Here is a 26,848-nt window from a genome sequence, read left to right on the forward strand (position 1 = left end):
ACTCACGTGGTGGGTCACAGGCCAGTGGACGGTGATCTCTCTGTGCAAGCTGGTTGACTTTCAGCACCGTGTAAGGAGGGAGAGGGAGAGCAGATTGGATGGATCTGGTGGGTTATCTGCAGGTGTGATCAGAGTGGAGGGCAGATTCAATGGACCACTGGTTCTTTTCTGCTGTCACTCTTCTATCTGTCATCGTTTATACCAGATCTATGTGTGTGACCAATGGCAGCCTTGTTGGCATACTTTTTCCAGCTCAGTGAAGTGACAGCCGGGCAGCCAGCAGTTTAAGAAGGGGAGGACAACATGGCAGACTCCATATGCCATACTTCAGGATCCGTTTACATTTTGCCGTATCACGTGGTAAAACTTGCCTTTTACCACACTTTAACCTCCCTGGCGGTATTTCCGAGTCTGGCTCAGGGTGGAATTTCAGAACCAAAAGCGATAACCCCGAGCCAGAAATCGCATTGCAGGATCCAGGAAGAGCTTACTTACCTTGTCCCCTGGATCCTGCGATGTCTCCCCGCAGTGTGAGCGGCTCGTCCTCAGCTCGATTCATCACGGATCCGAGCTGCGAGCGTTGCAACACACGGGGACGGAGAACGGCGCCAAATTCAAAAAGTGAAACACACACAATACATATAGTACACTGTAATCTTACAGATTACATTACTGTATGAAATTATTTCACCTCCCTTTTGTCCCTAGCGGTTTCTCCAGTGGCCTACAGGCAGTTTTATATTATAAAAACTGTTCTTTCTGCCTGGAAACTGGAGATTGTCCACTGCAACCAAAACTGTCCCTTTACATCAAAAGGGGTTTTAGACCAGCTAGAAAACAGCGATAATAAATTAGAATCACTCGCAGAATTGAGCGATAGTGATTTGTGGGGAGATCCGTCATCAAACACTGAAAAGTAATGACAGCGACAATTCTGCAACTGAGCAAATTTCAGTGTTTTTGATTTGATTACATTATGGAATAATTTTTATAATTATTATATTATTATTTGGTATAGTTATTTATTATATTATAATTTAGGATTTTGTTTTTCAAACTTTATCATACCCAGATGTCTACTAGACTCTTGTTTGGACAGATTTAAGTGAGTTATTCCTAAGAATTACAGGCCTACAATATAAAACGACAAATTTCCATGCAAAATAATTGTACCGCTTTCAGCATCAAAAATATGAAATAATCATACCTCCAGGGAGGTTAACAGAATGCACAGTAACACATGCACTGCATTGCAGTGTCATTCACTCTTAGTGACAGCCAAATGCACTATTACAGTAGCGGGCAACAAATCTGAAGTGCAGCACACCATAAAGGTTCAGTCATGGAATCAGTAGACTTCACCATCCCTCAAAAAAGCAATCTGTATTCTATCATTTTTCAGAGGGCTGTAGAAGAGCAGCTTCCAGGTGTTCAGGTGATGCCATCACCTCCTAGAGGCCTGTTTTTTTTAGCCAAAGGGACATTTTACATAGAACTAGCATGCTGCAACTGTGTGCCAATTTTTTGGTACGTTGTTCCAGCACGGCCTCAATGATCATGTTTGGCAGATAGCACTTCCTGCAAAACACATGCTGTATGCACGTTTGCTGTCAAATATTGCGGCTGAGGCAATGTGTATAGCACAGTCCTACGGCTATTCTAACTTGTTAGCAGGCATCTGGGGAGTGGTAAAGACACAGATCAACTGCCTGTTTTATTGCCCTTCAACCACTTTTGTCTGAATGTAGCCGAATGCAGATGCCCCTGGCAGGTTTCATTAGGACATTTTCCCCAACAATGTAATCTACTACTACAACTACTCAGAGAAACATGAAAATGGTAAAAGGGTTCAAAGGGCCACCAAACACAACACTTCATGTACATTATGTGGGAAGAAGCTTGCAGAAGTGACTTTGGATAACAAATAAATAAATAACTATTTATTATAAATTACATAAATGGCACAGATTAGTTTAGAGATTTGTGGCATGTGAATTACAGCGTGTGCACAGGAGTCCCAGGATCCGGCTCAGGAATGAACACAACAGGAGAACTATGGATATGATTCTGGAGGCACGTGGGGGTGGAGGCGCTAATTGTCTGATAGGCGAAGAAGCATCCCAGACGCTGTAGGAATGCTGAAAGAGAACAATAAGATATGAGAAAAAAAAAAAAAAAAACAAAAACCAGAATGTTGCTTATTCCTCCATAATTGAAAGCTTATATAGTTTTGCAGCCAAGTTGTACCAAAACACCTACATAATATACTTAAAATAGAAGTAACCATTATATAGGTGCAATTTGCACCACAAAACTCTTCATGAAACACTTGTCAACCTGCAGGAAAGAATTTAAACAGTATAGGCTTATCCAATAAAAGCACAGTACCCGAATAGTAGAGAAATTTCATCTTGAATTAATTTGACTTTATTAAAATGAATTCTGATTGATTGCGGTGGGTTGCTTTACATTTTTTGTTTTCTCTTTGCAATATTAACTGAATAAGGCATTTAGAAACATACACTGGATTCCAGCAGCAGTGGCGGCCACTTAACCTGTACAAAAGTAATGACAGGCTGAGAGGAGCTGTCACTGTCCACATGTATCTGCACATACAGTGGTTACCTGTGGTTAGGGATGGATGTCCAAGCCTAGATGCATCTTTGTGTCTAGCGGCGATCATCTGTTCTTAACCGCAGGTCACCGCTGCATATTTATTTACCCGCAGACAGCCACAGCCTGTCATTCATTCACACCAGAAGAGATGCAGCAGCTAAACGTAAATCACAGGCAAATTCAGAATTCGAAGACTGGTCCTAATCACCCTCGTGAGCAAGGCCTAATAGGCTCACAGACCAGCAGGAAATATCTCAGGCTTCCAAGTTGTCTTTGACAACGGATGCAAGTTATCCCTGGGAGGACTCATTTTTTGGCACTGTTGTTTAAAGCAGTATTTAGTAATAAAGTGCTGCGTGCTCCTGAAAGTGAAAAATGTGCCTTAGTTCCAATTAATCAAATGTCCATATGTGTGTAAAAGAATATACCACTAATGCAAAGTGTGTAAAATACAACCAGTCTCCCTGGCATAAAAATGCAGTAAAGTGCAAAGTGCTCCTGAACAAATGTGTCTTAACCTAAATGCATCAAATACCATAAAAATAAATAAAAATAAAAAATGTACCCGCAGGTGAATAAACAATAGTGGCAATCAAAACAGAAATTTTGCAAACCAAGCACACAATTTGTGGCATAAAAATAGAAAAAATAATAATTTAGAAGATATCCCCAACAAGTGTGCATAAAAATATATAGAAAGGTATATAAATGTCCAAAGTTCAAAATCCCAAAAAATGTGTCCTTATAGTGAAAAAACAGTGATCTCAGCTTTAACTGATGTAGTCCCCGTCCTCCACCGCACACCCACTCGTGCTTGCACTCACCGGACTACCTCACCCCTGCAGGGGTAAAGGCATATGTGGAAAAATCCCACGATGGCGAATCCAGGGGGGGGGGGGGGGGGGGTTTCCTCCGTTGAAGGGTGTTATGTCCTTAGTAATATCCCCAGTAACGAACATCATTTCATTTGCTTCCAACTGTTTTTCATCAAAGTCTTGAAGAAGCTTTTTTCTTTCCTCTCCATTAAGATCCTTCAGCTTCTCGAGAATCTTCTGCAAATGTTCATAATGAACTCTAAAAGAATCGTGAATGGCCTCACGATTCTTTTAGAGTTCATTATGAACATTTGCAGAAGATTCTCGAGAAGCTGAAGGATCTTAATGGAGAGGAAAGAAAAAAGCTTCTTCAAGACTTTGATGAAAAACAGTTGGAAGCAAATGAAATGATGTTCGTTACTGGGGATATTACTAAGGACATAACACCCTTCAACGGAGGAAACCCCCCCCCCCCCCCCCCCCCCCTGGATTCGCCATCGTGGGATTTTTCCACATATGCCTTTACCCCTGCAGGGGTGAGGTAGTCCGGTGAGTGCAAGCACGAGTGGGTGTGCGGTGGAGGACGGGGACTACATCAGTTAAAGCTGAGATCACTGTTTTTTCACTATAAGGACACATTTTTTGGGATTTTGAACTTTGGACATTTATATACCTTTCTATATATTTTTATGCACACTTGTTGGGGATATCTTCTAAATTATTATTTTTTCTATTTTTATGCCACAAATTGTGTGCTTGGTTTGCAAAATTTCTGTTTTGATTGCCACTATTGTTTATTCACCTGCGGGTACATTTTTTATTTTTATTTATTTTTATGGTATTTGATGCATTTAGGTTAAGACACATTTGTTCAGGAGCACTTTGCACTTTACTGCATTTTTATGCCAGGGAGACTGGTTGTATTTTACACACTTTGCGTTAGTGGTATATTCTTTTACACACATATGGACATTTGATTAATTGGAACTAAGGCACATTTTTCACTTTCAGGAGCACGCAGCACTTTATTAGTATTATTATCTGCCTAGGGTATTGTCTGCATTTAATACACCCTAGCCCTGTTACGTATTGTTTACACGCATCACCTCTTTCACAAGTACTTCTTCTTTATTTATCTGAGTAGTTTTTTATATACCTTTATGTGCATATAGCCGGACAGCGCCAACACCCCTGTTTAGATCATTACCCATTTTTTGGATATCACCTGGTGATATTCATTTGTAGGGGGGCAGCAGTCCCTTCTCTTCCTAAGCGCGGAATTACTGCCATACATAAAGCAGTATTTAACCCAAAAGCAATTTAATATATTGCAGCTTACCAATTCTTAAATGTGATGGCTGCATTTGTTTTCTTTCCATTCCCGTGTAAGCTTTGTATTCTATGAATGAATACAAAGCTACCTCTGATTGTGACATCATCTGCCCACCTCTCCTCCTCAGACAGAGGAAGCTTTGTATTAATTTATAGAAAACAAAGTTCCTTATGAATGGCTGAGCAGCAATCAGCCCAACTGTTTTGTTTTGGAGTGGGACAGCAAGTCCCTGTCCCACTTCCGGAACACAGAGCTATATACTGTATGTAGCTGATGATACATACAGGTAATAAAGTGCACCTGTTACTGCAGTAAATAGTTTGTTTGGGCCAGCTTGCTAATTCTACTTGCAGGCACAATCTAAGACTAACCTATCTAACCCTGTAAAGCACAACTCTATATACATACCTTTTCTGAAGCCGATCCGGTCCCACGCTGAGCTATTAGTGGCAGCTTCTCTGTGTAAGAGGGTGCAGAGGAGGCAGCCACAACGGAAGCCCACAGTAAGTCTATGGGAGACGTCACTTTCCAGGCACTTCCCAGCTTTTGTCGGCTGTGTCCTGCACAGAGCTTCTGCCACTGGACTGGATTGGCTTCAGAAAAAATTTGTATTGCGAGTTTAGCGTTACAGGTTTACATTCGGTTGGTCTTAGATTGTGCCTGCAAGTAGATTTAGAGATTTTAGTTTTAGGCTGGACTTCCCCTTTAAAGTTTGTTTGTCTTTTAGGTTATTAGAACAGAGATTAGCTCTGATGAAAAAAGTGCATAAGTGTCAAAATGTGTTGGCTTTTGGCGCTTTATTTTCTAATTAAGACAGTCTACCTTAGGGCACACAATTGTTGAGTATTATTTATGCTCAACTTATGCTCAGTAGAGAGTGGAAGAGCAACCAAATCTTTTTAGGGTTAAAGTGTTTTCTCCATTCTTTCTCTTCCAAAATGGACAGATTAGACTGAGTTAGTAGTCTTCATAATCAGCATTGTACATTTTTTACACCCACCAGTCAACAAGACCCGCGCCTATAATGTCATGAATGTGATATTCCATCCCTAAGCGTAGGGCAGGGGGAGGCTTCCGGGTGGAGAGGTCCGTAAGGAGGACTTCTTTATACCGCGATTTGTTGATCTGAGACACAAGGGCCTTCCGTCCTGAAACACACAAAGTAAAAAAATTTCTGCGCTTTTGGTAAAGGAATTAAAAAGGAAATGGTACATATATAAAACTTTTTTTTTTTTTTTAAATTGCATAGGAGTTTATAAGTATGCTAAAAGAGGAAAGCCACTTAGGAAAGTTGTGCCCCCCCCCCCCCCCCCCCCCCCAAGAGATTTTGAAAGTATGCGGAGCATTAAGGGGAAGGGGTGTTGGAATTGGTTATGGTTTGCTTTAAAAAGTGTGTGTACCCCCAAAAGATTGTTTACATTTGGAAGACATCCAGAAGCTGCATTCCCGCAATGTGGGGATCCGACTGGTGATCTCATCCTTATGATTTGGAGATGCCCCACACTGAATAGGTATTGGTTAGATATTCTTGATAGCATACAAGAATGGGGTGTCCTTGGCATTGGACCCCATGTTATGTATATTGGGCTATATGGATGAGGGGGACCTTGTCATACAATACATAAATCGCAGTGTTTATTTCAGGTTCTGAAGCTTGTTATACTTACCTGCTATGTGTACTGGTTTTGCACAGAGCAGCCCTGATCCTCCTCTTCCCAGCTCCCCCGCCGGAGCTCCTGGCCCCTCCCTCCTGTCGAGTGCCCCCAAAGCAAGCAGCGTGCTATGGAGGCATCCAAGTCGAGCCACAGCTCCGCGTGTCTATTCAGACACAGAGCTGTGGTTCAACCCCACCCCCTCTCTCTTCAGATTGGCTAACAGACTTTGACAGCAGCGGGAGCCAATGGCGCTACTGTTGTGTCTCAGCCAATCTGGAGGGAGAGTCCCAGACGGCCAAAGCACTCGTGCAAATCGCTGGATAGAGATGGCTGCTACACACAGAAGGTCTTTTATCTTTATGCATAGAATGCATAAAGATAAAAAAAACAAAACACCCTTCTGCCTTTACAGCCACTTTAATTTGATAGCAAAAAGAAATATCTGTTGATCCTTGAATTGGAGTGAGCTAATCATTTCCAGTGCTTTCTGCTTGTTCTGCACGCTTATCAGTTACATTGTTCCCAGCTCTCTCTGTGGACTACAGAACACATCCCTCTATGTAACAGAGAGGAGGAGAGGGGGGTGTTTGTAGTCAAAGTCAGGAGAGCAACCTAGTGTCACAATACTGCTCCTCCAATACAGTAGAGTGAGTGAACACCGTCACCTCACGTTACTTGGAAGGATCACCAGTTGAAAAGAAAAGATAAAATAAAAACAAAAACAAAATTCTTGCAGCCACATTACATTTTTTTTCACTGGGTTTAGAAACTCCTTAAAAGGAGTACAAAAGAACAATGGCAGTGTGCCAAGTGCAACACCCTACAGATACTATTTAAGTCAGACCAGCTTAGAAATAATTTTTGACTGGTTGCTCGAGGATAACTTTAAATTTCATGAACCTTTCTCTTATCTGCCCCTTCCCCCTCACCCTTGGAAAAAATACCCGGAATACTGGTCACAGGCATAAGCCGTTTAGATCTGTGCACCGGGGTAAAGTGCAAGAAATCACGAGCATTCTGGCAGTACACAAAATTGTGCGTCCTTCTTGCAGGTGCCATTCATTATCAGGGTCTGGAGGATCTTAGTTATGAGGAAAGGTTGCGAGCACTGAACTTATTCTCTCTGGAGAAGAGACGCTTGAGAGGGGATGTGATTTCAATTTACAAATACCATACTGGTGACCCCACAATAGGGATAAAACCTTTTCGCAGAAGAGAGTTTAATAAGACTCGTGGCCACTCATTACAATTAGAAGAAAAGAGGTTTAACCTTAAACTACGTAGAGGGTTTTTTACTGTAAGAGCGGCAAGGATGTGGAATTCCCTTCCACAGGTGGTCGTCTCAGCGGGGAGCATTGATAGCTTCAAGAAACTATTAGATAATCACCTGAATGACCACAGCATACAGGGATATATAATGTAATACTGACACATAATCACACACATAGGTTGGACTTGATGTACTTTGTCTTTTTTCAACCTCACCAACTATGTAACTATGTATTATTAATGGTACCCTAATGCACTTTTGGTAAGGAGCGCGCCTTGTAGCGCACAAAGAGAGTACCATTCATTTTGTTGCAGTGCGTTAAAAAATAAATAAAATAAATGCCCCACAGCTGTAATCTTCTGGTGCTGCAAGGATTAATACAAACACTGGACCTGTCAAAGGCACTCATCAAGTGTGCAGCCTATGCTTGCCCTTCTCGTCCCCCTTCCTCATTCACAGAAGGTGAATTGAGGATGTGGACATTTCATTCATCCAGCTGTCCTCCATTCATAAAACGCTTTACATTGCTGGAAGCTAAAGTACAGCTTCTAAGGGTGCGAATGGTAAGGGGACCTAGGCAGCATTCCTTATGAGTGCCTGTGACAGGTCAAAACACTCATATTAACCCCTGCAGCACCGAATATTATGGCTGTGAGGATGGTTGGGGGCAAAGGACCCTGCATATCAAAAGAGCACAAGGGACACTTCGTATTGAATGTAAATATAGCCCATTGTGCTGTAAGGGACCCTTATGGACACCATCTATCTATTGGACTATTGAGAGTGGGTCTTTTTGATAGAAGCTGAACATCTGAGTTCCCTTTTTGTTTTTTGTTTATTGATGATCTATACACCTATTGTTTTGATATCATTACCCTCTATTACTAATGGGAGTCTTGGATCTCTGCACCCTTCATATGCGAAGCATAGCCTAGGTGTTCCCTGGCGGTCTTGCCGGTTTGCTCTATTTCCACAGGTTGCTGTCCTTGGTTTGGGTTCCAACCTGTAGGTCTCCCCATAGCCCAAATGGATATGATAGGCCTATCAGGCATTGAGCCAGATGAGAGGTTGAAGCCCTGAAGAAGCGGCTGCGACTGCAAAACATGTAGGAAGCTATCTGAACAGTCTGCCATCTTTTTGATTTTATTCATGGGGGGGGGGGGGGGGGGGTTTACATTGCCCACCCAATTTAAAACGTTTAATACTTTGTAATAAAATTATGAATTTTTAGAACGTTCTTTGTATTTGATTATATAAGATAAGCCAAGGGGCCATCAGTAAACACCCATTTCTCTTCACCTTTCTTTTGACTTTCTTTGTTGGGTTGATGGCCTTTTGGCCTGGATTAGCTGCTTTAATATGTCCCTCTCACATACCATTTCAATTGCGGTATCATTTAAAGGACTTTGTACTCATCACTACCCATTGCATTGCCTCACTGCGTAATCTTGCTGGTGAAGAGAGGCGACAGAATGAGTGCAGATGCAGAATTATACAGACCAGGATTCTGACCTTTTACAAAATGTGAGATAAACTTCCCTGCGCCCGGCACTGACAACCACCAACTCCCAGCATCCTTCACTGTGAGCAGTCCAGCATTGACCAGCTGCCTGTAAAAAAAGCATGACTGTAATCACAAATCACAATCAACCTTACTACCATCAAATCCAAGGACAGAATAGGCTCCCCCATGATCTTTGTTGTTTACATACCCATACACTGGACTGTATACGGGCTAGACAGCTACACATCCTATGAAGAAACTGTTCGTATCAAGTAGCAAACTGGAAAGATGGTTGACCATCCCTATTCTAATGCTAACTCAAATCTAATATTAAGTTTTAGTCTTACGATAAACTAGTGCATGAAACATGGGAATAAAAAAAAAAAAAAAAAAATTATATTTATTTTTTTTTCAGCGGGAACGCAGTTCTGGCACCTCCAGCATGGATTGTATGTAATGTCAAGGGGTACTAGGGGGTCTATGGTCGATGGGGGGAATCTATTGTTGTGTGTGTGTGTGTGTGGGTCGTGTTGCTGGGAGGGATCAATTGTTGCTGGCTGCTGGGAGATCTATTGTTGCTAGTGGGGGTCTATTGTTACTAGAATTGAGGTATTTTTTTATGGCGGCTCTAGTATTGCTGGGTGAGTCTACTGTTGTTGGGCAGGTCTATTGTTGGCTGCAGGGGATCTATTTTATTGCTTTTCTTGTTATCAGTATCAAATTCCATACAAATTACTTGATTCTGTATTCTCTGAAAGTGGTGGTACTGGAAGGTGGGTAGGAGGTGGAACCAAGGGACGGTGCTCGGAGGTGGGTAGGGGACGGAGACAAGGGGCGATATGGAAGGAGGGAGTACCTGCACCTATTTCCTGAGAAAAAAAGCCCTGTACATAATACAGTATTAGGCTTTCTCATCCTCCTAAGGAAGCAAAGCATATCCAAGAAATTCGTAGAGCAGGGGTATTGAATTAAAATTCAAGGTGGTCTGGTCACTAAAATCTTCTTCGAGGTCTGAATGTCAAGTCTCTGCCATGAAAGATTGTACGCGTCTACTTTCCTTTTTTTGGTGCAAGCCACACTCTCTGGTGCTTTTGTTTCCTCAACACATTCTGGTAACACTTTTTGTAAAGGTCCCCAGTAGTGTTCCCCTTTACATCAGGTGCCCCTACCAGAGTACTTCATTACACCCCTTATATCAGGTGTCCCACCTTACATCAGGTATTCCCATCAAAGTGCCCACTTGCATCAGGTTTCTGCATCAGAAGGCCCCCATACATCTGGTGTCTCTCATCTGTGTGCCCCCTTACATCAAGTGTGCCAGTCAGAGTGCCCCTATCAGCATGCTCCCTTAACATAATGTGTGCCCATTGGCATGCCCCCTTAACATAAAATGTGCCCATCAGCGTGCCCTAGAACAAAATATGCCCATCAGCATGCCCCTTAACATAAAATAAGGGGCATGCAGATGGACACATTTTATGTTAAGGGGCACTATGATGGGCACATTTTGTATAGCCCATCAGAGTGAACCATAGCATAAAATATTCCCATCAGCATGACCCTTAACAGAAAATGTGCCCCTTAAAGTGTACCCCACATACCTTGAGGGCAGGAGCCAGCAGAGGTGGCAAGCTGCAGGGGGAGGAAGCTGCGAGGTATCATACCGGCCAGCAAGGAGTGAGAGCCGGGAGCCACCAGCAGCAGGGGGGTGGGGCGCGCACGTGACGGCACGCCTGAACTCGCAGCCCAGCGGGGAGTGAGAGCAGTAGTCAGCAGCAGGGGATGAGGCATACACACACACACACACACACACACACACACAATGTCACTGGGACGCTTATGGTCCCAGCAACCAATGACTGCAGAGATGTGGCACTACACTGGTGCCTGACGGTCCAGACAGGAGTGTCGCTCCATCCGCGTTGGGACTGCGGGCCACCATTTATTGACAGCTGGCGTAGAGAAATTAAGATCAGATTAGGCACTGCATCTTTAATCCAAAAATGTAAATCTGTAAACTCAGTTAGTTTGGATTGATTTTATGACATTAAATTACCTAATGCAAAGGCATATATTGAACAAGGATATTCATATGTGGGAGGAATCATAATGACTGCAATTTCTTCTAAATTTTAGAACTCTTTAATATCAACAACAAAAAAATCTTTGCATTCTTATATCTTAATGTCACTCTCCCTATTTAAACCAACATTGGTTCTCTTACGTGATCTCTCGGTCACTGAAGCGATGTTTGTGCATCATTTCCTCTCGGTTGTAGCTGATCTTAGAAGAGGAGAACAGGCTGGAGTTCAGGAATTTCTGTACAATGGCGGCTCTGGAACTCTCATCAATACTTCGGAGCACTGTTGTGCGCAAATCCTCGCTCATCGCTACTAAATAGGTGTCAGGATCAAAGCCTGGCTGAACTAGGCACACCTCACCCTTCTGCTGTAAAGAGCTCTACAAAGACAAAGAAAAGACCCATACAGCAAAGCATGCTGGGTAAAGACTGTCACAGAGTTATCATAATAAATCATACATGTACAAATCTTTGCCATTCTCAAAAACGAGTGCTATGTACCCCCCTGGGTGGAGTAATTTATCTTCGAAGATATGCCCCATAAAATGTACACTGAGCTGCACATGCAAAGGTCAGTTTACATTCTGTCACAGCACCTGTTTACCGGGATGACTGAACTTCTGAGCAGGTGCGGGAGTGACGTCATCCCGTGCAAGCCAATCAAGACGACCGAAGACCAACACCCACAAGAACCTGGGCAAAAGATGCCAATACCTGCGAGGGACCTCATGGGCACTTGACCATTGGTACGAAGGTAAGTATTTTTAGTTCCTCTTTAATCAATACCTACCTGCCAACAATAGTTATACTTTGGGCGGGCGGCAGCTGCGGGCCAGGCGACGTACCTGTATGTCACCCACCACATGCGCACCACTTTCAGGAATGCTGTGTCCATCCGACACAGCGGATTGCCGATCTCAGAAACCGGCCGCTATTGATCGCCGTGCGATCACATGATCTCAGTGTCAGCACAACAGTTATGAATGAATTAAATTCATAGCAGTTGTGCTTAGTATTGTGATGCTGTGATTGGCCCACAGTTATCACACGATACCTGGGCCACCCTGTAATATGTAATCACATGTAGCCAATCACAGATCACTAGTAATCACAGCTGTTATGAATAAAACCCTTTCATGACAGTTCAAAGCATTGCTGTTACAGTGATAATTAGGGGGTCAACCCTAACTATCACTTAGACCCTTTTCACACTGGGGCGCTTTGCAGGCGCTACAGCGCTAAAAAGAGTGCCTGTAAAACACCCTGAAAGAGCCGTTGCGGTCTCTCCAATGTGAAAGCCCCGAGGGGGGGTAAAGGCGCCCCACTAGCGGCCAAATAGCGGAGCGAAATTGGCGGTAAAGTGCCACTAAAAATAGTTTTACCGCCGACGCACCCACTGCCCCATTGTGAAAGGGGCTTAAGTAAACTGCCAGTAAAACATTTGAGCGCTTTTGAAGAGCTTTTTGGGCACTTTCGAAGAGCTTTCCATTTATTTCAATGGAGAGGGGCGTTTTTGCACCACCCTGCCAACACCCTGCTCCAGTGTGAAAGCATTCATTGATTTTAATGGAAATAGGTATTTGTGAGCTTTTAAGGAGCTTTTTTTTTTGCGTGAAAGCGCCTGAAAAAGGTCTCAGTGTGAAAGGGGTCTAAGGGGTCGTTTTTTCAGAGCCAATACGATACTGATTTTTCGGCTGCCTTTCAGGCTGATAGCCAATATCAGGTGCCGAAATTCTGTAGATATAAACTTTTTATATTTACACGTAAAAAAAAATTGAAATCACAGTTATTGCTGTCACAAGGAATGTAAACATCCCTTGTGACAGTAATAGGCAGCGACAGGTACTCTTTATGGAGGGATCGGGGGTCTACAAGACCCCAAACCCCTCCTCTGCACTTGAAAGTATGCAAAACGTCAAGATCAGGGTTTTTGAATACTTTCTACTTTTTAAAACTTTTAAAGTTTAAAAAAAAATGAATAAAACATTTACACCTTTTTTAAACATACTGTCACCAGTCAGTTTTCATGATCACTGCCACACCAGTAATATGATGATGCTGTACTGCACAGGTGACAGTATGTTTAAAAAAAAAAAAAAAAAAAACACAATACCTCAGACTCAAATGATATTTGTACTGTCCTGGCATTTTAGGGACCTCAAGAAATGAGCTAGACCGTCAGTACATTAGGACTGATTGATTAAATATATATAATTTTTTTTGTAGACGCTATAACTTTCACACAAACCAATTAATATACACTTTTTTTTTACCAAGCACATGTAGCGGAATAAATTTTGGCCTAAATTTATAAAGAAATTTGATTTTATTGGATATGTTTTATAAAATAAAGAAGAAATAAATATATATATATATATATATATATATATATATATATTTTTTTTTTTTTTTTTTTCCAGTCTTCTTTCATTTATATAGCAAAAATAAAAAAAAAAAAACCCAGTGGTGGTCAAATAAAAGCAAAAGAAAGCTCTATTTGTGTGAAAAAAACGTATATAAAATAAATTTGCATACAATGTTGCATGACCGCGCAAGTGGTTAAAACAGCTAATAATATTCCACGTACATCACAACAAAAGGCATTCGGTTTTCTATAGAAAGCAGCCACAGTCTGAGTAGAAAAGCTTGTTCCCTGCCAGCATGCTGCAGTAAAAGGCTCTCTATATGGAAGCACTGACCTCTCTGCAGAGGTCTGACAAGGCCTCTAGGAGTCAAAGACGGAGCTTTCCAATAAGCATAGAGCATGAGCTTTGCTGATCACAGAGTTATAGGCCCAATTCAACAGGAGGCTTGACAGACCACTGCAGAGAGACCACACAGGGAGCAAGGATCCTTCTCTGAAGCATGCTGGCAGGGGACAGACTTTTCTAGTCAGGCTGTGGCTGCTTTCTGAAGAAAACCTACTGCATAACTTTACACACTTTTTGTTTTGATGCACGTGAAATGTATTTGTCCGATTTAAACTGGAAGTTCAATTGGGCTTTAAAGGCAGCTTCAGCTAATCCTATAGATTTGTTATTAATTTAAAAAAAAGTCCTTGTCTGAGTGTACAGATCTATGATCCGTATACCTCTAGCTACCAAACGAGAAACAGGAGGATATCATTCTAAAAAAAAAAGAAAAAAAAAACAAAAAACAGTTTGAGAAGTTACATACCAGCAGCCGGTCTACAGATGTGCGGTCCTGTATGATGCTGTACATTTGATGGCGCAGAAACATAGGTGGCAAAGTGTCATTAAACAGCTTGCGGGGGAAGAGAGCACACAGGTATGGCACAGCATCCTGGGGGTTATCTGTGAAATCTAGTAAATAAAAATATATTTAAAGTAAAAAAAATTCTTTAGGTTTGGATAAAAGTTTTCATTGTCACCCGTGTCCCTATAACGCCTTGCCCAGGTAGGTGTGAGGTCTTCTGCCACCCTCATTACCTGGATAGGGTGATGGCACCGTGCCAAAATCAGTTTTGGTTGCGCAGTTTTCCTCTCGCTTTTTCTTCACTTTGAATGTTTCGCTAATTAGCTTCCGCTTACGGTCCATGGGGGAAGGGAGAGGGGTAAGGGAGGGAGAGATCAGGAATCCTGATAAAAAGACAGAGAAAAAAAAAATCAGAGGATTAGAGTTTAGACCTTATGATCCTTCAGCAGAGATCATATGACTGGCTGTTGTGGGGTTCAGGAAAGCATTTCTTCAGTGGCTGGAAGTATTTTAAGGGTTTTGGTGACCTTTTAGGACTTAAAAAGGACTGGTGGGGGGGTGGAACTAAGCAGCTAGAAATCAGCAGTTTGTCGTTACATGTCCAGCCTTTCTTGACCTTTTTATTGTGAAGAAACCCCAAAAATAACTTTCATGTCTCAAGGCACCCCTGATAATAATTAATATATGTACAAATCAGGATACATTAGCGTGATGGTCAGTGGGAAGAATGCTCCTTACATTGGCAGTCAGTGGGAAAAAATCCCCCTTATGGACAGTTAGGATCATGGATGTCACTGGGAAGTTTTCCAGAGGAATCCTAGTGGAGTGGCTATATATTCTATAAAACGACAATACATATGATCGAAGACAGTGTTTCTCAACTTTTTTTTAGTTGAGGGACCCTTAAAAAATGATAGACAATCTCAAGGCACCCTTTAAAATTATGGACAATCTTGAGGCCCCCAATTCTAAAATGTAAAAAACTATTCCTATAATTTCACATAGCGCAGGACACCCGACATTAGAGGCGATTTATTCTTCCAAAGCAAATACACTTTTGCACGCTGGTACGGACTAGTATTCTGATGTTTCTCTTCTCCTTCGATTCCTCTCCATCAGCCAGCTAATGTCACCCCAGCGATGAGGGAGAGAGGGGCAGAGGAGGATCAAACAAAAATGCTGTGGAGGCGACAGACATCCTCCTTATTAACCTATGACTTAATTGGTTGTTAGAATGCCAGTGTCTAGAAAGTCGCAATGGTGTATAATGAAAACACATGACTTTGTTTAACTAAAAGGCAGGCTTGATCCACCTGCTGGCTTGTATACAGTTTTTGGTAAATTTTTAGGCATTTTGCCAAGGCATCCCTGAGGAAACCTCAAGGCACCCTGGTTGAAAAAGGCTGATCTAAGGACTATGTACTCCATGATGAGATTATATATATATATACATACACACACACACACACACACACACACACATATACACATCTATCTTGGGATGAGCTTGGGCAAGATCAGCCTAGGCTCTGAGCCACATGGGTGAGCCCACCAAGGAAGCTGTCTGGTGAAAGGCGCACACTTGGACATCAGTGATTTTACACCTATAAAAACCTTGAACTGTCTTCATCATTACCTTCTACATAGAGACTCACATTTGTGTTTTGGCCACTTACTGTGACACTTTTTTTGTGGCTTTTATTTTAGCGCTGTTTTTAGTATTTTATGATCCAGGGTTTGATTCCTGGACTTTTTTTTACTACTTATGTATGCCATTTCTTTCTTTTTAAACAGCTGCTTTATACTTTTGAATATTTATGTATTTAATACTGCACATAATATTGTGGGATTTAATATTCTTAAGTGTTTTTTTGTTGTTGTTTTTTTTTTTACACTGCACATAGAACTGTAGGTTTGATCTGGCGCTGAGCGTGTGTTTTATAGGCCTTATTTTACACACTGTGTGTGTATATATATATTGTTAGATTGTATGTAATGTCGTGTGTCTGTATATATATATTTAGTCATTAGTTTATATGTGATATCATTATGGAGTATACATAGCTGTTAGAATATATGTGATGTCATAGGGAATATATGTAGGTAGGTAGGTGTGTGTGTGTGTGTGTGTGTGTGTGTGTGTGTATATATAATTTTTTTGTTTTGATTTTATTTATTTTCCTAATAGAAAAAATACATACATTCTAATGACTGTGTATCCCATAATGACATTACACCCAGTAGAATATATGAGAACATATTGTATCTATAATTAGAGTTGCCGCCTCATCCCTTTAAACCTGAACACATATGAATTACACAGGTTCTGAGGCTAATTAAATGCAGATAAGGCAACGAGTGAGTTTAATTACCACCTTAATCAGCCACAGAACCTGTGTAATTCATATGTGTTCGAGTTTGATGATGATGTGGCAACCATATCTATAATATTCTATGTAAAAACGAAGTCTCCCTGTAACAATCATGAAATTCGGTTCAATAGCTATAAGCAAAAAAACAAAATAATAGAACTCCGCGTCTACAGCCAACACTTACGAGCTCTTCCTCCTGTACACCTCCTCCGGTATTCCCCGACTCAGCAATTGGAGATGTTTCTTAAATGTACAGCTGCCCTGGTATGTTCGGCCATGTTCTTGGAGACCAAGGCACCATAGAAAGCTAAGGGAATAGGAGACGACAAAATGGAGTCTATGGTGAAGAGCGGGAGCAGGAAGTGGTTCTCTAGTGGTGGGAGAAACTTCCGGCGCCTCGTCTTAGACGTCACGATAGAAGTGAAACATAAACAGAAGAAGGATGGAGGACAATGGAGAAGGTGGGGTTTGGTACTGGTCGTAGTTGGGATGAAGGGCAGGAGATTGGTACATACGGGCTGTGGATGGGCGGCTGCACGACATACGGCTCAGTACAGCCATTATAGGGAACAAAGAGAACCTGTCACTGTGTTCTAGGTGTATGTATGATGGCTGCTGATGTGTTTCCTATGTGTCTGGCTGTGCTTGGTCTCAGCACTCTGATTGTGTGGAATAATTGTGTAGTGAGTGAAGTGATAACATTCTAGTCATTGCTGATACATAGGAGGGGGGAGGGGGGTCAGCTGTACACTGATGAGGTGGGAAGGGATATAACATGGAGGATTTTGTTTTGTTTTGCTGTACAAAATGTTAGGATTTAATGATAATTGTACTTTGCGGTGGAGCTGATCCCTTTCACACATGCGGACTGTTTGTCTATTTTTCATCCATCCATTGACTGATGGAAAACTGATATTAATGCATCTTTATGGATAACAGATGTAAACAAATGATCATCCATTTACATCCCCTTCTGTCAACATCTGTTTTTTGGAACGGATCAAATACCTAAATTTTTTTTTTCTTTTCAGTTAAAAAAAACGATCGGACAAAAAATGAAAAAATGGCTCCCTGTAGTTAGAGGAGCTCCAGGCCCCTTCAGAAAAAAATAAAAGTCAGCAGTTACAAATCCTGTTGCTGTTGACTTTTAATATTAGGACACTTACCTGTCCATGAATCCAGCGGGGTCTTCGCCCGAGCCAGTTCTTCAATCGGCTCTCGGGTTGCTGCCGCCGCCATCTTGGGTAAGGGAAACAGCCGGTTCCCTACTGGGCATGTGCGAAGCGTGCTACGCTTTGTCAATGGCCCAGCGACAGGGGAAGGGAGAGGGGGGGGGGGGGCGAACTCCCGGATAAGTTTGCCTCGGCGAAGTTAGCTGGAAGTGGGAGTGGGTACCTGTCAAAACCAGGTACCTGCTTCCCTCCCTCCCCCCCCCCAAAAGGTGCCAAATGTGACAGCGGAGGGGGGAGGCAAATAAGCGGAGCTTCACCTTTTGGGTGGAGCTCCACTTTATGACTGAACTGATAAAGCGAACGCATGTGTGAATGGGGCCTGAGGGTTAAATGCTTGTTAAGGCTACATTCACACTCTGCGCGTGTCGGGAATGCATGCAAAATCGTGAGCTTTCCCAGTACTCGCAGAAATGCGGTGCCATAAATTTTTAACCACTTGAGCTCTGGAAGATTTTACCCCCCCACTTCATGACCAGGCCATTTTTTTGCCATTTGGTACTGTGTTTCCTTAACTGACAATCGCACAGTCATGCAACGCTGTACCCAAATGACATTTTGTGTAAATTTTATTTTTTTTCACACAAATAAAGCTTTCTTTTGGTGGTATTTGATCACCAGTGACACAAATACAGTGATCGATGATAATACTATACACTGTCATTGTACTAATGATGCTGGCTTGAAAGAGTTTAACATCTGGGGCGATCAAGGGGTTAAATATGTGCCTAACTACCCTGTTTCCCCGAAAATAAGACCTAGCGTGATTGTCAGCGATGGCTGCAATATAAGCCCTACCCCCCCAAATAAGCCCTACCCTGTTTCCCCGAAAATAAGCCCTCCCCTGAAAATAAGACCTACAAGGACTTTAACTAGGGCTTATTTGGGGGTAGGGCTTATATTGCAGCCATCACCGACAATCACGCTAGGCTTTATTTTCGGGGAAACAGGGTATGTGTAATATGTGCTGTTTTTACTAAAGTTCTCTTCCCTGCTTTGCCCAGATCGTTCCCTCTGTACAGAGCTCTGTGTTGTTTATCTGTACAGAGCTCTGTGTTGTTTTATCAGCACAGAGCTCTGGGCTGTGATCGTACACAGCCAATCAGCAGCAGGTCCTGGCAGCGAATCATTGGCCGGGACCTGCTGACAGGCTCCCGCTGTGTACAATCACAGCGGGCGCACATCCTAAACCCAGATGTACCAGTACGTCGCTTTGCCTACAATAGCCGCTCCCCCACAGTACGTTGTGGGCGGTCCTCAAGTAGTTATTGGAACTCCATGCTTTTGCTCAAGCATGTGTTTGCTTGTGTGCCTAAACACATGCTGCCGCAGCACCATGTGGCTCGTTGTGGTGTGATTTTTGCAAAAGGGTCAGGTACTTGAAATGAAGGGGAAGCCATCCATTGTTTACAAAGGTCATGTGATCTGCTGTGATTGATCACAGCGATCACATGGTATTGGCAGTGGGATGGTACAATGATCAGTCTTCAGCTGTGTCCAAATTCCTAGAGATACACTAAGTTTTTAATGTCATTTTTAAATAAAAGTATGTTTGATGGCACCACACATGTTTGAATCAAAAGTTTCAACTACCATCCTCTTATTTTACAGCCTTGCTTTCAGGGGAAAAAAAAAATATTGTTTTCGGTGCTATAAGCAATTTTTAGGCCAAAGAATGTTGTTTTGTTTTTTTTTTATTTGCATTAAAATTGGATGTCTGTCAGCAAGTGTTGAAGCCCTGGTGCCTAGCTTGGGGCCACATGCAGCCCTTTGACACTATTTGTGCAGTTCTCAGGACCCCTGCAGACACTAATCTGTTTCCCAATTGCATTTTTATAGCAAATATTTCTAGCAGTTTAATGTAATGTGTCTGCGGTCTTTGACTGTCTACTAGAGCTGCGCGATTAATCGCGGAGAATCATTATGGCGATTCTCCGCCCGCCATGATCAAAACTCCGGATTTTTACGATTCTGACCATTTAAAGTGTGCGCCTGTTTTGGAGCTGAGGGGAAGCCGTCGGAGCCAGCATGAAACGTCTGACGTCAGCAAAGGAGAATGTGATTGGTTGGTAAGTTTGTCAGATTGACAGCCCCCCCCCCCCCCCCCCACCTAACATGGAGGGGGGGGGGGATCCTGGGATTGGGGGCACCTGACAGGGGGAGGGAGATCACAAGAGAGAGAGAGCGGGAAAAGGGGGACACCTGAGATAAGTAGGGGCACCTGAAAGGAGGATAGGGGGATACTTGAGAGGGAAAAGGGGTCACTTGATAGAAGAGGGGGACACCTGAGAGGAGAGGCTCTCAATCAATCAATTATTCACTCACTCTCTCTATCAATCTCTCTCTCCTAAAAAAAAAAATTACGTCGCAAGAATCGTAATCTTTTTATTCTAAGTAAAGAAATCGTGATTCTCATTTTGGCCAGAATCTTGCAGCTCTACTGAAGCCTGTTCAGTTTGACAGTCTCTTGTACAATGTCCACAGTCTCTGGCCATCTCTTGTACCATGTTTGCAGTCTCTGGCAGGGTGGATTTGATTTAAATCAAGTCGCTTTAAATCACTAGTAAAAAGTCTTGATTTAAATCGACTCGGTTTTAAATCATCATTTTTTAGGAGTAACTGTCCTCTGTCTCGCAGTGGCTCCTCCTCTGACCCGCTGTTGACTCAGACAGTCCCATTCACTTTAATAGGACAGCTGGTGATGCGGCAGTGACACAACAAGGTGAGGGACGTAGCGGCAGTAGGTGAGTGGATGCCGCTAACAGGTGCTTCCATGATGGCTCTGAAATGACAGGTGCTCTTTAAATGTAAGGACTTACTCTTGCTGGCAGTTGGAATCTTTAATATCTGCAAACAAAATGAAGGTTTCCTATTTAGAATAATAAGCTGTCAGTTTAGTAAAACAGCGATATCAGAACCGATTCAATCGTACAGCTTGTAGTGTACATAGATTTGCAAAACAATGGGATAAAGGAACATTCCTGAACTTTACTTTATCTCATGGTTACTGTGAAATTGTGTGAATGCATCAATGCAGTGCATGCTATCTCAGCTTGCAGAGCTCGGATTCGTTGAATGCGTTTACCAAAAAATGTAAATATTGCAGCCTCATGCTACATAACTAAGCTCCATTGCATGCTGAATAAACTAAATTATTAATGTATCCTAAATAGAAAACTATCTTTATATAGATTTTTACTCCAAAAGCATTTTAGTAAAATAAATTTGATAAAAATCCAAAAAATCTGATTTAAATGAAAAAAAAAAATCAGATTATTATTATTATTATTATTATTATTATTATTATTATTATTATTATTATTTTTTATTTTTTTTAAATCATTGATTTTTATCCACCCTGGTCTCTGACCATCTCCTGTACCATGTCTGCAGTCTCTGATCATCTCCTGTACCATGTCTGCAGTCTCTGATCATCTTCTGTACAGTGTCTGCAGTCTATGACCATCTCTTGTACAATATCTGCATTCTCTGACCATCTCCTGTATTATGTCTGCAATGTGTGGCACTTTGGTGATGTTGGGGGCCACACTTGAGGCCCTCCCAGATCGAGAAAGTTCATAACCGCTGAGTTAACGGATAACCTGTACAACCCCTAGCCATCTTAAGTAAGGGAAAATAATTCATGTAGCATTTACTTCCTGGAAACATTCTGCACTTAGCTTAAAGTGATTGTAAAAGCTCGTTTTTTTTTTTTTGTTTTTTTTGTAATGACAAACCTATCATACTTACCTCCACTGTGCAGCTCGTTTTGCACAGAGTGGCTCCGATTCTCCATTTCTGGGGTCCCCTGGTGGCTCCTCCCCGAATCAGATAACCACCTAGGAGAAGCACTCTCCCGGGGGGGGGGGGGGGGTACCTTGCGGGCGCGCTCCTGAGTCCAGCATTTGCGTCCATAGACATGAATGCCAGACTCGGCCCCGCCCCCTGGGTCATTGGATTTGATTGACAGCAGTAGGAGCCAATGGCTGCGCTGCTATCAATCTATCCAATCACGAGCCGGGACCCAGTGGAGAGAGGGACAGCGCATCCCCGTCGAGGGAAATAGGGGGCTCAGGTAAGTAAAACAGGGGGGGGGGGACACTGCCAGGTGTTTTTTCACCTTAAGGCATATGATGAAAAAACATGAGGGTTTACAACCCCTTTAAGCATGCAGGCAGGAGAGTGCTTAGCTCAGAAACCCCTCCTGAAGACTCCTGGGATGTATGACCTCATTTGCCTAGGCAAGCAACCAGGAAGTAACTGAAGAAATGTAAAAAAAAAAAAGCTTTAAAACAAGTAAATGAGATAATAAAGTATGTCTATTTTAATACTATCAACATGAAGATTAAAAATAATCAATATCGTTTGGGAGAGGAAAGTTCCACTTTAATAGAAATCTATATCATAAAGAAGGAAAGGTTAAACAAAGTATGCAAAAAGTTTTATATGCAATGGCAAAAAATGTTGTGCTTTCGCGTTTTGAAATTCTCATGTTCTTTTATTTTAGTGAAAATTCTCAAGAGAAGCTGTGACGAGGCTCCATCTGATGTCCCTCCGTGCAAGTACCCTTCCAGTATGCCTTCAACAATGAAAACCCAGCCATCCCTTTACCAGACCTCCTTCCCCTTCTACAGGCTGCCCTCCGAGGTGGGTTTCTTCTCGCTGGATGAAAAGCGTGGTTTCCATGCTGACGGTCGTCGCTTGCGCTATTACCGTCCACCTGAGGGCGGGAAAAAGGATGGTGAATCTCTTGGGTGGGACCTGATGGAAGGATTTGAAGATCACTACGTTCGGAGGAATGAAGATGAGAAGGAGGGTCTCCTGCATTTACTCACGTGGATAAAGGAAAACAAAGGACTTATTAAAGGAAGCGGCCATGGAGAGAGCAAGAGGTGAGACCATAACTATATAAATACATGGCGACCAAAATGACTGTATTTACTTGGCAATGTCTGGTCCTATCATATGGTTGCATTTCATCTTGTGGGTGGCAATGGTTCAGGTCATATACATATGCTTTTATTAATTAAACAAATAATGTATCATCACAGAGTGGTACTGTGGATACTTCATATAGTAAATAAATATATGCTTTTATGGCTATATGGCCATTCAATATCTAACAGTTGTTTCTTGGCCTTAAAAGACAACAGTGCCGCTACTCAAGCCGGTTATCATCAAGGTGTAAAAAAATAATATGATTTACATATTCATTGCCATCTTCTTGAAGGGCAAGGAAACCTATACATAAAGTTCCCTTCCCTTTTGCCCCTACTCCCCTAAGCAGGTGTAGAACACAGCCCCCTCACCAGGCCCCTAGCATTATTTATATTTCTCCAGTGGCTTCTTTTTGATCTACCAGCCCCATCAGACCAGGCCACCTTCTTCCATTGCTTCATGGTTCATTTCTGACCCTCACATAGCCATTGTAGGCATTCTTGACTGTGGACACGGGTTAGCATGGGTACCATGACCGGTCTGCTGCTACTCAGCTCCATACACAACAAACTGCAAAGCACTGTGTGTTCCGACACCTTTCTATTGGAATCGGCATTGACTTTTTCAGCAATTTGAGCCATGGTAGCCCTTCTATTGGATCAGACTACACGGATCAGCCTTCACTCCCCATGTGCATCAGTGAAATTGGCTGCCCATGTCCCTATCGCCAGTTTGCTGGTTTTCCTTCCTCAGACCACTGTTGGTAGGTCCTGACTAGAGATGTAAAGACCTGGGGGGGGGGGGGGGGGGGATTGGGAGCAAAACAGGTTATTTTCCCTTTTTTTTTTTCATATAAAAAAAAAAAAAAAATGGATTTGAAAAAAATAAAATAAATAAAAAGCATGGAATGTGTTCTTTTACGATAAGTGATATACCTATGACATGGTATTCAAATTATATAACATGAAGACCTTAAGGAAAGGTTCCGAGACTTTATGTAAAGTCTTAAATTATTGCAAGTTCTCTCAGCAGGCAAATGCAGGAATACAGTTCAAGCAACACTGTACTTAATGCAGTTCAAACACAAGAGAAATATGCATGCATGAGACGCTGCAGGGGAAAGGCTCCAGTTTAGTTTGCTTGTAGGCTTCATCTTGTACCTCCTACAGTTGGGTGATTGTTGGGATACAGTAGATGATAGTTTCTGTCCTTTAAGGCCTTAATTGACAGGTAAGAGGGAAAATTTGTCTGAAAAATCAGCTTTTATTTTTTATTTTTATACCCTAAATGATTCCTATTAGTGTTTTCCACCATCACAGCATAATGTTTACCTATAGTCTCCTCTCAGTAAAATTGGTTTTAGCACTTTTTACATTACTGATATCTGAGCATATGATTAAAGAATGCATAAGTGAAGAGTATCTTCAGTGAAAACTGCTGGTAAGAATCATTTGTAGATCCAGGCAGCTGATGCTCCCACCTCCTGAGAATTAATTTTGGCCATCAAGATTGACTGTCACTTTTATGGATCCGTCCAGAGGTTGAAGGATAGGACCGTGCGCAACTTCAAATTAAAGTTGGCTTTTCTATATACCTTCAGATGACTGTACCACTCAGACATGGTGTTTGACTGAACCTTACCTCTGCCTATGTATTTTGTAATCTTGTACTTTCTTTATGTTCAGATTTGCTAGGTATGTTCACTTGTATTGGGAGTGCCTCCCTACCCCAGGCCCTCTTGTAACTTTTAACATACTAACCTACCCTGCTCACGCTTGTCCACGCGTGGGCTGTGCTTTCCATGCCGAGGCTCCAGCTTTTATTCTCTTTAGTACTTCAACACTATACTCCAAATGGCATTCCTGCACGACATTTGGAAAATAACAATGTTTATACTACAAACTGTGCGCAGTGTGAGGAGATCCTTGATTCCTTTGGAAGGGTCAAATTCGCAAACCAAATAGTACTGCTTGGCTCTGAAAAAAGTCTGGGAGTGTTTTTTAGGATTATTATGTTCAAAATTATGAGGGGGGGGGCACGCACATCATCTGCTAGGGATCATCAAAAGATTAATGTTTCTCTTCTTTCACAGACCTGTGGATCGAGACTTTGTCACCTGGCGGGGCCATCTCACTAAGATGCTCTGTACACCGTTTGAGACACAAGAAGGCTGGATCCTGGCTGTCACTCTCTTCCGAGGTACTCTGTACATCAGCGAGAGGGAGACAGAAGCTGCATATAAAAAGAGGAAGGGGAGAACTGTGGAGCAGGAGAAGCTCATGTACTCTGGTTATAAGTTTGAGAGCTTCTTATGTGCTTGTAAGTAAGGCTGTTTTTATATTCTCAATTCTCTTATATTCCAAGCTCTTAGAGGGATACTGCAGACTACTATGTCCTCTTGGAAGTCCTTTGCATTGACTTTTGTTCTAAGGCCTCATGCACACAGGACATTTTGCTATCTCTCTTAGACGCCTGTCCCCCTGGCAGCAGGGTTTTGGCAGAAACGTGTAAACACATGGTAGTGTATTTAGGTGTGTCAAGCTCTTGGGTGTTAATTTATTTAATTGGGCAGAATAATAATTTAGGTATATGTACATACTTGAATTTTCATACTGTGACCACAAGTTCAATTCAAGAAGCTGCCTGGACATCTAATTTGAAACCAAATTCATTCCAAAAATCCAAACTGTTTTCTTTACTGTGTTGCATCCCCAGTTTTTGTAATGAACATTACTAACATGCATTGCCCTCCATCTCCAGACACCCCCTACAGTGATCCCTGCCCATCTGAGGTGGTGAACACCAATGAAGCATTCTGCAGTGTTCTTTTGGGTCGTCTGGCCACCCATTCTCTGTTGCTGTCAGGAGAGGTAGACTGCACAGACGCTTCTGCTGCCAACCCCTCACCTCCATCTAGTTATGTGGAGCTGAAGACAAGCGCACAAATAAAGAACCCACACCAACAGCGCAGCTTTAACAGGTAACTGAGATGCTATTGTAAATCTGTAGAGAGTAATCTTTTTAAGAATTGCCTTTAAAAAGATCCAATCAAGAATCCGACTTTCCACTCTAAGTTGTATCACTGCAGGTTTGCTGAGAGCAGATCATGTCCGACTAATCTGTTTTTTTACTATATTTTTTAGAATCAGAAAATAAGTTTTATTGAAAAATACAACAATTTGACAACTGCATCAGGAATATTTTTTTACATTACAATATACCGGGATTAGTAAGTTACTTAAACCACAGTTGTTAAGCAGCAAACGGTCAAAGTAATCTTTTGACCTTAAAATAAAATTAGTACATATGTACAATTTCCAAAATGTACTTTGCAACAGTAGACGGTTACAATGAAAATAACGAAAGAAATAACAAGACCCATAAGAAATATTAAACAATAAAACTGACAAGATAACCTAAAAGAGAAGGTTTTCATGTACCAACCCCTCACTAGATGGATATCTCGCCTCACAACACTAATCCCTCCAATAATCTGTTCACCAGTTAATGTGGTGCAAGACCTGCAACGTCTAGCCATGGTTGCCATAAAGAGAAGAATTTTTTTTAGGAACCTTTCTGTGTGTGTGTGTGTGTGTGTGTGTGTGTGTGTGTGTGTGTGTGTGTGTGTGTGTGTATATATATATATATATATATATATATATATATATATATATATATATATATATATATATATATATATATATATATATATATATATATATATATATATATATGTATATGTATGTGTGAGTTTTTCCCAAATAAGCATTGTATTTACCTGCTCCACCCATTGTTTTTTAGAGGGCACTCTGGGAGAAAT

At 41.9% G+C, this 26,848-nt stretch overlaps 2 protein-coding genes across 3 annotated transcripts in view; one reads left to right on the forward strand and one right to left on the reverse strand.

The window, feature by feature from the left end:
- Window positions 1–26,848, forward strand: part of DXO (decapping exoribonuclease) — a 40,859-nt gene that overhangs the window by 2,370 nt on the left and 11,641 nt on the right. Inside the window, exons 1-4 of one of the 2 annotated variants that reach the window (XM_073598454.1) lie at window positions 17,226–17,322; window positions 22,598–22,982; window positions 25,121–25,347; window positions 25,789–26,008. In XM_073598454.1, coding sequence (XP_073454555.1) covers window positions 17,304–17,322; window positions 22,598–22,982; window positions 25,121–25,347; window positions 25,789–26,008 — 851 coding nt within the window. In that variant the 5' untranslated portion in view covers window positions 17,226–17,303. Of the gene's footprint in view, window positions 1–17,225; window positions 17,323–22,597; window positions 22,983–25,120; window positions 25,348–25,788; window positions 26,009–26,848 lie in introns of those variants that run through there. The other variant, XM_073598455.1, reaches the window with a different exon arrangement.
- WHR1 (winged helix repair factor 1) lies at window positions 1,926–17,194 on the reverse strand. Its single transcript, XM_073598456.1, has 7 exons — window positions 17,046–17,194; window positions 14,723–14,872; window positions 14,451–14,596; window positions 11,418–11,653; window positions 9,202–9,299; window positions 5,765–5,912; window positions 1,926–2,138 (listed from the first exon to the last, which is right to left on the reverse strand). Exons 2-7 carry the CDS (start codon window positions 14,829–14,831, stop codon window positions 2,093–2,095), a joined length of 783 nt encoding a protein of 260 aa, XP_073454557.1. The 5' UTR covers window positions 14,832–14,872; window positions 17,046–17,194; the 3' UTR covers window positions 1,926–2,092.

The sequence above is a fragment of the Aquarana catesbeiana genome, linkage group LG09 (genome assembly GCF_042186555.1).
Source record: "Aquarana catesbeiana isolate 2022-GZ linkage group LG09, ASM4218655v1, whole genome shotgun sequence".
NCBI classification, from domain to species: Eukaryota; Metazoa; Chordata; class Amphibia; order Anura; family Ranidae; genus Aquarana; species Aquarana catesbeiana.